The sequence below is a fragment of the Myotis davidii genome, unplaced genomic scaffold (genome assembly GCF_000327345.1).
Source record: "Myotis davidii unplaced genomic scaffold, ASM32734v1 scaffold292, whole genome shotgun sequence".
NCBI classification, from domain to species: Eukaryota; Metazoa; Chordata; class Mammalia; order Chiroptera; family Vespertilionidae; genus Myotis; species Myotis davidii.
In genome coordinates this window covers 846,697-857,576 of record NW_006285042.1, presented here as the reverse complement: position 1 = coordinate 857,576, position 10,880 = coordinate 846,697, and the positions used below count along the sequence as shown (strand labels likewise).

The 10,880-nt window shown below is 38.1% G+C and overlaps 1 protein-coding gene across 1 annotated transcript in view; it reads right to left on the bottom strand.

Moving 5' to 3' along the window:
- The window catches only part of HCLS1 (hematopoietic cell-specific Lyn substrate 1), a 30,248-nt gene that overhangs the window by 4,501 nt on the left and 14,867 nt on the right, over positions 1-10,880 (bottom strand). Inside the window, exons 5-9 of the mRNA XM_015558492.1 lie at positions 10,060-10,170; positions 8,134-8,188; positions 2,407-2,517; positions 1,446-1,501; positions 730-799 (exon numbers count right to left, since the gene is read on the bottom strand). Coding sequence (XP_015413978.1) covers positions 730-799; positions 1,446-1,501; positions 2,407-2,517; positions 8,134-8,188; positions 10,060-10,170 — 403 coding nt within the window. The remainder of the gene's footprint in view (positions 1-729; positions 800-1,445; positions 1,502-2,406; positions 2,518-8,133; positions 8,189-10,059; positions 10,171-10,880) is intronic.

The window sequence follows — 10,880 nt, the reverse complement described above, 5'->3', positions numbered from 1 at the left end:
TGGTAAACATTAATGTACTTTATATCTTTGTGGAATTACATGTTCTGGATATTTCATATAATTGGAATAAATGCTGAAGGGTATTCTTTAAGAAGAGGAAGAAGAAGAAAAAGGTAAAGATAAAAATTATGAACAACAAAGTGACAACAAATACATATCTATCAATAAGTGAATCTAAAAATCAAGTGAATAAATAATCTGATGAACAGAATAAACCGGTGAATATAATAGAATCATGAGCATGGAAAGGGAGTGGACTGATTATTCTTGGGTGTGGGGGGGGGAGGGGTGTGGGAGGTGTGGGAAGAGACTGGACAAAAATTGTACACCTATGGATGAGAACAGTGGGTGGTGGGAGTAAGGGCAGAGGGTGGGGTGGGAACCAGGTGGAGGGGAGCTATGGGGGGAAAAAAGAGGAACAACTGTAATAATCTGAACAATAAAGATTTAATTTTAAAAAAACAAACAAACAAAAAAAGAATTAGGGCTCTCTTGGGTCAGAGGAGGGGGTGGAAGCGTAGCACTTTAAGGAAAAATAGACATCTGTCTCTTTATCCTCTTAACCTAATTTTTCTAGGAGAAAGAACCTGGGAATATGAGGATAGGGGCCAAGTGTCCTTCAGCTAATCTAGGTAGTTGAAGGCATGGAGGAGGTAGTCTGGGGAGAAGAAAGAGTGAGAAAGGAGAAGCAGTAGAGTCGCATAGAGAAAGGGAATTGTTTACACTCACCAGCCTCTACGGGTGTCGTTTTCTTATAAGCTGTGGTTGGAGCCTCCATTTCATTGAAGCCAACAGCACTCTGCAGAAGAACAGTAGGGGTGTGTGTGTGGGCGGGAGGGGGGTGTATAAGGGTGGTGGTGGTGGTAAGGAAGTGGTAGTTACTCAGAAAGCAATATTAGGGATTGAGGCCACTGTAGGAGGTATGCTAAGCATTTGATCCTCAACAGTTGGACAGGGTATTCTAATACTGTTGTTTTGTGGCAGAGAAAAGGGAAAAGAAGTTCTAAACTGGTGGGCTCAGCTCCCTTTTTTAATGTGCACTGTACCTAAAATCTCACACCTCCAAATCCAGTTGCATGGAATGCAGCAAGGCCCTGGGTAATGCATGAAGAGGAACTGGTGCAGGGGAGATCAGTGACATGGAGTGGGAAAAGACTGCAGATTGGGATAAAGAATGCCAAGCAATCAATGAAATTTTAAACATTATCTTTATCTGTCTCTTTGTCTCTCTCTGGCTCCCTTCCCTCTCCTCAGTTTAAGCTCAGGCTTCAGAAGACATGCTCATTAGGTGCTGAGTGCAGTCCATGGGGAGTGCAGGACACCAGGAGGACAGCCCAGTACACCTAGCTTTTTCTACCTTTTTTCCAGCTTTGCTTCTCTTCTCCATGCACATCCAGGGCAGTTTGGAAAACTATTCTCAAGACATTGGTATTCTGGTACTTTACCTTATCCACTCGGTCCTTCTGGATTCCATACTGACCACCAAAGCCCTTGGCATAATCTGCAGAACAGAAAGGTCTAAGAGTCATACAGGAGTTAAAATGCTGGACATGGGTGCGAAGAGGGAGCAGAGCGAAGAAAGACCAGAAGACAGAGAGGAGGATGAGGAAGTATGAGAATCAAAGGATAGAGAGCGGCGAAGATGGGAAGAGAGGCAAAAGGATTGGAAGAAGAAACTTAGGAGAGAATGGAGAAGAGAAAGCTGAGAATTGGAAAACATAAAAAGAAGAAAGTAACAGAAAAGGGGGAGATGATAAGGAAGAAACAGAAGAAAATAAGGACAGCTCTCCAGCCATCTCCTATGCATCTCAGAAAGGAAGGAGACCTCTCTATCCTCTGTGAGGCAGAGGGGCCGGTAGGAATCATAGGCAAATCACACTCCTATCATCACGATCCTGTCTGTCTTCATCCTTTTCTCAGTGGTCCCTTCTCCCAAGCCTCCCTTTTCTGCCCTGCCCCTAATCTTATGGTTTTGCTCTCTACCACTTTTGGTTTACCTCCACTGACCCTCACACACATACACATTGTTTTTCACCCACCACCTCCACTGCACATCTGCCCCTCTATATTCTGGGTCCTCTGTGTCAGCTTCCAGAAAGGAAAGATAGTCCAGCAGGTGTGGCTCAGTGGTTGAGCATCAACTCATGCACCAAGAGGTCACCAGTTCAATTCTCAGTCGGGGCACATGCCCAGGTTCCAGGTTTGATCTCCAGTATAGTAGGGGTGTGCAGGAGGCAGTTGATCAATGTCAATGTTTCTACCTCATAGATGTTTCTATTTCTCTCCCTCTCCCCCTTCCTCTCTCTCTGAAATCAATAAAAACATTTAGAAATAAATAAGAACAGAAAGGAAGGGCTAAGGCTCTATGGTACTCTGTGACCTCCCTCCTCTACAGTTCCGACTTACCTCTCTGGGATTCGTGTTTCTCTGTTTCTCCTTTGTAGTCATATCCCAGAGCTGCCTTGTCCCGTTTATCCTTTTCTACTCCATAACGGCCACCAAAGCCATGAGAGTAATCTGCGATGGAAGGAGCAGTCATCAGAGCCCACTCTCAGCCCACAGGAAAGAGCCATTGAAGAGAAAAGTCAAGAAGAATGGGTGACTGGGGTCTGGGAAGAGAGCAAGGCTCAAATATAGGTGAATTAAAGAGAAACGGTGTTCTAAGCCATCTTTTGTTCACTGTTTTTATCTTCTCTCTCTTACTTCCCTGCCAAGATGAGGTAATCATTTCAATTTTCTCCCCTCTTCAAGGAAGGGAAAAGTACAAAGAGTATAAGGAGAAAAAATAAATAAAATTGAAAACAGCAAATAATAGAGAAAATCAATACAACAAAAGCTGGTTCTTTGAAAAGATCAATAAGTCACTAAGCCTCTAGCCAAGCTAATAAAAAAAGGGGGATACAAATTAATAAGATCACAAATGAAAGAGGGGGCATCTCTACCTGGAAATTAAAAGGATAGTAAAAGAATACTATGAACAACTCTATGCCCACAAATTTGAAAATCTAGATGAAATAGAACAATTCTTGGAAAGACACAAACTTCCAAAACTCACACAAGAAGAAACATACAATATGAGTAGGCCTGTATTTATTAAAGAAATTGAATCAATAATTAATAATCTTCCAAAACAGAAAACACCAGGCCCTGATGGGTTCATTGGAGAATTCTATGCAACATTTAAGGAAAAAAAATATGTATCAATTCTCTATAAACTCTTTCAGAGAATAAAATCACAGGGAATAATTTCTAACTAATTCGGAGAGGCCATCATTACTCCAACACCAAAACCAGACAAAGATATTACAAGAAAGAAAACTATAGACCAATATCTCTCAAAAACATAGTTTCAAAAATCCTCAACTAAATATTAGCAAATTGAATCCAACAATGTATGAAAAGAATTATACACCACGACCAAGTAGGATTTATCTGAAGTATGAAAGGCTGGTTCAACATTTGAAAACCAATTAATGTAATCTATCAACAGACTAAAAAAGTAAAACCACAGGATCTTTTAAATAGATACAGAAAAAAAGCATTTGACCAAAACCAACATCTCTTCTTTTAAAAAAAGAAAACAAAAAACTTAGTAAGCCAGAAATAGAGGGGAACATTCTAAACTTGATAAAGACAATTTACCAAAACCCTACAGCTAACATCATACCTAAATGGTAAGAAACTTGATTCTTTCCCATTATGATCAGGTACAAGGTAAGGATGGCTCCTCTCATCATTCTTTTCAACATTGCACAGGAAGTCCTTGCTCATGCCATAAGGCAAGAAAAGGAAATAAAAGGTACACAGACTGGAAAGAAAGATATAAAATTGTCTTTGTTTACAGATGACATGATGGTCTGTGTAGAAAATACAAAAGAATAGATATGCATATTCTTGAAACTAATAAGTGCTTATAGTAAGGTTGCAGAATATAAGATTATATACAAAAGTCTATTGCTTTCCTACATATCAACCATGAACAACTAAAATTTGCAATTAAAATACAATACAGCCTTAACCAGTTTGGCTCAGTGGATAGAGCGTCGGCCTGTGGACTGAAAGGTCCCAGGTTCGATTCCGGTCAAGGGCATGTACCTTGGTTGTGGGCACATCCCCAGTAGGGGGTGTGCAGGAGGCAGCTGATCAATGTTTCTCTCTCATTGATGTTTTAAACTCTCTATCCCTCTCTTTTCCTCTCTGTAAAAATATCAATAAAATATATTTTAAAAAAATAAAATACATTTACATTAGCAACTCCAATAAAGAAATACTCAGGTATAACTTTTAAAAATACACAAGATCTATATAAGGAAAATCATGATTAAGTAAATCATAGAAGAACTAAGTAATGGAGATATATTTTATGCTCATGGATAGAAAGACTCAATATTGTCATGATGTCCGTTCTTCCCAGATTGATCCATAGATGGAATTCAATCAAAATCAAAATCCCAGCAAGTAATTATTTGGATATTGACACTTGATTCTAAAGTTTATATGGAGAGGCAAAAGACCCTATGCCAACACAATACTGAAAAAGTAGCCAACATAAAGTTGGAAGACTGATGCTATTTGACTTTAAGACTTGCTATAAAGTTATAGTAATTAAGACAATGTAGTGAAAGAATATATATATATATCCTTTAAGATAGTGTAGGAGAAAACCTAGATGACCTTAGGTATGGCGATTTTTTTTAGATACAATCCATGAAAGAAATAATTGATAAGCCTGGACATAATTAAAATTAAAAAATTGCTTCGTGAAAGACAATGTCAAGGAAATGAGAAGACAAGCCATAGACTGGGAGAAAATATTTGCAAAAGACACACTGATAAAGAACGGTTATCTAAAATATACAAAGAACTCTTAAAACTCAACAATTAAAAAACAATTTTAAAAATGTGCCAAAGATCTTAACAAACATCTTACCAAAGAAGATATACAGATGACAAATATGCATATAAAAAGATGCTTTAAATCATATGTCATCAGGAAAATGTAAACTAAAATGAGACACTAAGTATATGCCTATTTCAATGGCCCAAATCCAGAACACTCACAATACCAAATGCTGGTGAGGATGTGGAGCAACAGGAACTCTTATACATTGCTGGTGGGAATGAAAAATGATACTTTGGAAAACAGTTTGGTAATTTCTTACAAATCTAAACATACCATCAACAAAACAAAAAGATAACCTACTGAAAGAAAAAATATTTGCCAATGATACATTCAATAGGGGGTTACTATAAAAAATTTATAAACAACTCATATAACTCAACACCAACAAAACAAATAATCCAATGAAAAAATGGGCAGAGAACCTGAATAGAAATGAAACAGAATAGAGAGCCCAGAAATAGACCCCATAAATATAGTCAACTACTCCTTGACAAAGGAGCAAAGGCAATATAATGGAGAGAAAATAGACTTTTCAACAAATAGTACTGGAACAACTGGACATCCATATGCAAAACAAAAATGAATCTAGATATAGACATTATACCTTTAAAAAAATTAACTCAAAATAGATCATAGACTAAAATGTAAGCTGCAAAACTATAAAACTCCTTGCCCTGGTTGGTTTTCTCAGAGGTTAGTGTTGGCTCTTGAACCAAAGGATAGTGGGTTCGACCCCTGGCGCCTGAAAAAATGTTCAATGTCACTAATCATCAGAAAATGCAAATTAAAACCACAACCAGATGTCACCCCATACCTGTCAGAGTGGCTGTTATCAACAAATCAACAAACAACAAATGTTGGCAAGAATGTGGAGAAAGGGAACCCTCGTGCACTGTTGATGGGAATGTATATTGGTGCAGCAACTATGGAACACAGTATAGAAGTTCCTCAAAAAATTAAAAATTGAATTATTTTATGACCCAGTGATTCCACTTCAGGGTATATATCTAAAGAAACCCAAAACACTAACTCAAAAAAATATATACACCCTTATGCTTATTACCAAGATATGGAAACAACCCAAGTGCCCATCAACAGACGAGTGGATAAAAAAAGTGGTGGTATAGATATACAATGGAATATTACTCAGCGATAACAATGCATAAAATCTTACTATTTACAACAGCCTGGTATGACAGAGAAAGACAAATATTATATGATTTCACTTATATGTGGGATCTAAAGAGCAAAACAAACAAACAAAATAGAAACATACTCAGATACCAAGGAAAGACTGATGGTTGTCAGAATGGAGGAGGGTTGGGGGACTAGGTGAAAAAGGTGAAGGTTTGAGTAGTATAAATTGGTAGTACAAAATAGTCATGGGAATGTCAAGTACAGCATATGGAATATAGTCAATAATATTGTAATAACTGTATGATGCCAGGTTGGTACTTGGAATATCAGGTGGACCACTTTGTAAAGTATATGACTGTCTAACCACTATGTTGTACACCTGAAACTAATACAAAGTAATATTAAATATAAACTTTAATTGAAAAAAATAAAAATTGATAAAAGAGTGAATATAGACTTAGGGTAATTATGATGTATCAATGTAGATTCGTCCTTGGTAAAAAAAAAAAAAAAAAAAGGGGGGGGGAGGGGTATGGTAAATCTCTGTACCTTCCTCTCAATTTTGTTTTAAGTCTAAACTTTCTTTTTAAAAAAAGAGATATCAGCCTGCCGGGCATGGCTCAGTGGTTGAACACTGACCTATGAACCAGAAAGTCATGGTTTGGTCCCCAGTCAGGGCACATGTCTGGGTTGGGGGGTCAATCTCCAGCAGGGGGCATGCAGGAGGCAGCCTATCAATGCTTCTCTCTCATCATTGATGTTTCTATCTCTCTCTTCCTCTCCCTTCCTCTCTGAAATCAATAAAAAGAGAAAGAGAGAGATCAAGAAGATAATGAAAAGTTCAAATACACGTCTAATATGAGTTGCAGAAGAATAAAAAAGAAGAGAGGAAAGCTTCTATCAAAACAAAACAAAACAAAACAAAACAAAACGCCTGAGGACTTTCCATAATGAGTACTTTGCAGGTTAAAGAGGACTAATGTCTCATGTAAAATAATAAAAATAGATCCAACATCTTGACATATTTGATAATATTTCAGAATATCAGAGACAAAAGAAAACCTTTCATAAAATAAAATTTAAGAAAACAGAGATACAGAAGCAGTAAAGCATCTAACAGACTGTCAAATTACAGTGGGAAGGCTGGGGCATGTTGGGGAGGAGGGGAAAGAGATCAACCAAAGGACTTGTATGCATGCATATAAGCACAACCAATGGACACATGACACTGTGGGGGGTGGGATGAGACTTGTGTGACAGGGGGTAGGGGAGGCTGGGGGAAGGTCAATGGGGTGGGGGAGGAGATATATGTACTACTATGTGTAATACTTTAAACAATAAAATTAAATTAAAAAAAGAAAAAGAAAACAGAGATAAGACATATTATCTACAAAGAAATGATGATGACATGAGAGATACCAGAGACAATGAAATAATATCTGCAAAGTAATGAATGGAAAATAATAATGAAGAGTGGAAGAAAATAAAAGATTTTTTAAAATAAAGCCTGAGAGTTCCTTCATAGACTCGCTGAAAGAATTATCAAAGGGTATACTTTAGCAAGAAAAAAATAGAAGAAGCCAGGAGGAAACAATGAAATACAGCAAACAATGATGAGGGGGAGTTGGTAAATATGTGGGTCAATTTAAATAAGTATTTACTAGGTAATAATCATGATTCAATTTTGTGGGGTTTATCAACACATAGAGCCAATATACCAGGTAATAATAACTGTCCAGCTGGTACAAAGAATGTAGAATGCAAAAAGAATGTAATTAAAATATTTTATATATCTTACATTATGCAGGAAGATATAATGTTTAAATTTAAGTCAGAGATGCGTGTTACAACTTAAGGATAACCTCCTAAAATAAAGGCGAAGAATACCTTATTTTTAATCCATTAGGGAAAAAAAGGGGGGGGACTAAATAAAACTTGATCAATCTCATAGAAAGTGGTAAAGGAGAAAGGAAGAAGCAAGTACACAGTTGGATTTTAAAATAAATGAGATAGTGAGGAAGCGGGTTATGGAACTAAAAGGGAGTTGACAGCTGCGGCTATTTGAAGTCTGAGCAGAACAGCAGGGTCCTTGCCTTTCTGAGATGTGTGTTTCTCCACTTCTCCTTTGTAATCAAAGCCGACTGCTGACTACAAAGAAAAGGAGAGAAAATTGGTTAGTCAGAGCTAACAATGCTTCCCCTCTCTCATTTATCCTTGCTCCCAGCTTAGCCCAGAGGTTCATTATAGGGGCTCAGGCCTGTGTATGGGGGTTTAATGTAGAAATTGATAGTACTGACAGGCTAGTGTAGAGGCAGCGTGCTACAAATCAGTGAACATGGACTCTGAACACAGACAGTTCTAGATTCAAATTCCACCTCCCCTACTTAGAGTTGTTAAACTTTACACATGCCCTTTAATATTTGAGCCTCAGTCTCTTCAAATATAAAATGAAAATAGATTTACCTGTTTCATTAACCTCAATTGTAAAATGGAAGAAATGATCTCTCTTCATTTGGGATGTTGTGAGAACTAAATGGGGCAATGTATGTAAAGTGTTTTCATTGGGTTACTCAGTAAATTAGTGCTTTGCTTCCTAACCTTCATGACAGTAAAATAGGATAACAATTCCTTGAAAACTATAAAACACTGTAGACATGTAAGAAATAGCATCCTATTCCTAACTAATTATGCTGTGCCTCTTTTCTTTCACTACACAGAGATGTGGGTTTCGGTGGGATGAGAGGCAACCAGGAGAGTCTGGATCCTAGCTGCTCCTGGGACTGGATATAAGTAAATAAGTATTGACCAACACCTAACATCACCAACTGGCTCAGTAACTATGGGTCTCTGAGTGAGTCTAGATTTTGCATCTTAAAGCTAGTAGTATGTAATGTTGCTTGATTTACATGACACACTGTTTAGGTGATTCAATTTGTGGCTGTGAGGCACAAGATGAAAGAAAGAACAATGAAATGTTAGGAAGAGGCTAAGATGGAAGAAAAATTCCAACCTGATTAGAGGAGACCATAACATGCTCCATATTCCATTACTGCCTTAAAACATTGCCCTCTGCATATTTCCTTTCCTTTATAGTATGTTTTTAACTTTTCTGGCGTTTTTCCCATCTACAGTAAAATAACATCTAACACTTAGCTTTAAGGATTCGGGCCCACCAAATAAACAACTGAAGGTTAGAAAGGAATTTCAGCAGCTATGAAGGAGACGTCTTCTCTGTGTAGCTGCAGGGGAAACATACTATTCTGCACCCACCACAATGCAAGACCAAAGAATCTGATCTACTAAGGAGTGAAACTGACAACATCAATGAGTTATCAATTGCACTCTTGTGACCACTCTGTCATCTGTAATCATCCTTTTTTTCTCTCTTTAAAACTACTTTTTTGTTTGTATGTTTTGTACAAAGGAATCTTTAAACACCTGGACTTCAGAGATTTGGTGCTAAGTCTTGTTAAAAGTAACCTTTACCTTCTAAAACATTGTCACCCTAATTAGTTGTTTTACTTGATTATTTTTAATTGATTATTTGTTGCCATGGTAATAACATTTAAACTGACATCTCTATTTTCCTGAAAAGCATAAATATATAGGGTGTCCCCCAAAAATGTATACACATCTTGAATGATATAGTCAGTGTTTACTAACATAGAGTTCAGTTTCAAAATTAAGTGAGTTATCAGTTGTTAAAGTGTGTATACATTTTGGGGGGACACTCTATTTTTATAAGGTGTTTATGTTTGACCAAAAGAGGAGCTTTGGAACTTCCCTCTTATCTCTTCATATAGACAAGGTATAACAAGAATCAATGGTTTGAGGGATTCCTTATTCAAACAAAGTTTGAGAGTCTTTGTCTCATTTAAATTGCTGTCCTCGTGCTGGACCCTCCTTGAGTCCACTGCCCTGTTTCTCACAGAAGACCCATAGACCCACGTTCAAGGGGGAGGGTTGGTAAGTCCCACAGGCTCTGAGTTGGGTGGTGTGTGGAGAGAACGGTTACTTACCTTGTCTGCCCTGTCCTTCTCAACTCCGTATTTGCCCCCAAAACCTCTGGCAGCATCAGTCTGAGAAGAGTGCTTCTCCACCTCAGCAACATACTCATGGCCCACAGCACTCTGAGAAAAATCAAGGATGGAATGAGTGACAAGATAAAAATGACCCTAAAGAAATAAAATGACACAGAGACAGGCTGGGATGTAAGAATACAGGAAATCCATTTTGGGTCAGACTTTTAGCCTCTGCCAGTGGTGCCAAGGATGACAAGGATGGGAGAGCAAGGTGACTCCTGGAGCCTTGCACATCCTGATTCTTCTCTAACACCATCAAGATCCCATCATTCAGCCCTAGCAGGTTTGGCTCAGTGGATAGTGTGTCAGCCTGGGAACTAAAAGGTCCCAGGTTCAATTCTGGTCAAGGGCACATGCCTGGGTTGTGGGCTCGATCCCCAGTGGGGGACTTGCAGGAGGCAGCCGATCCATGATTCCCTCTCATCATGGATGTTTCTATCTCTCTCTCCCTCTTCCTTCCTCTCTGAAATCAATAAAAATACATTTTTAAAAAAATCCCATCATTCAGGAAACTCACGTAGAACATGCTGGGAACCACAAGGATAGAGACTAGGAAAACAGAGCTGTGGTTAAACCAGAAACAAAAAGAGAGCTAAAACAAAGGCTTTGTAAATCAAAACAGAAATGAGGGCGGTTACTGGGGAGAGACCAAAGGAGACTGACTGGATGCCTTAGTCAGGATTGAATATTCACATAAACAGCCCGGTGCTTTTGTTTTGAATCTTTTCTCCTGTATGTGCATCAAATTCAGAAATGTC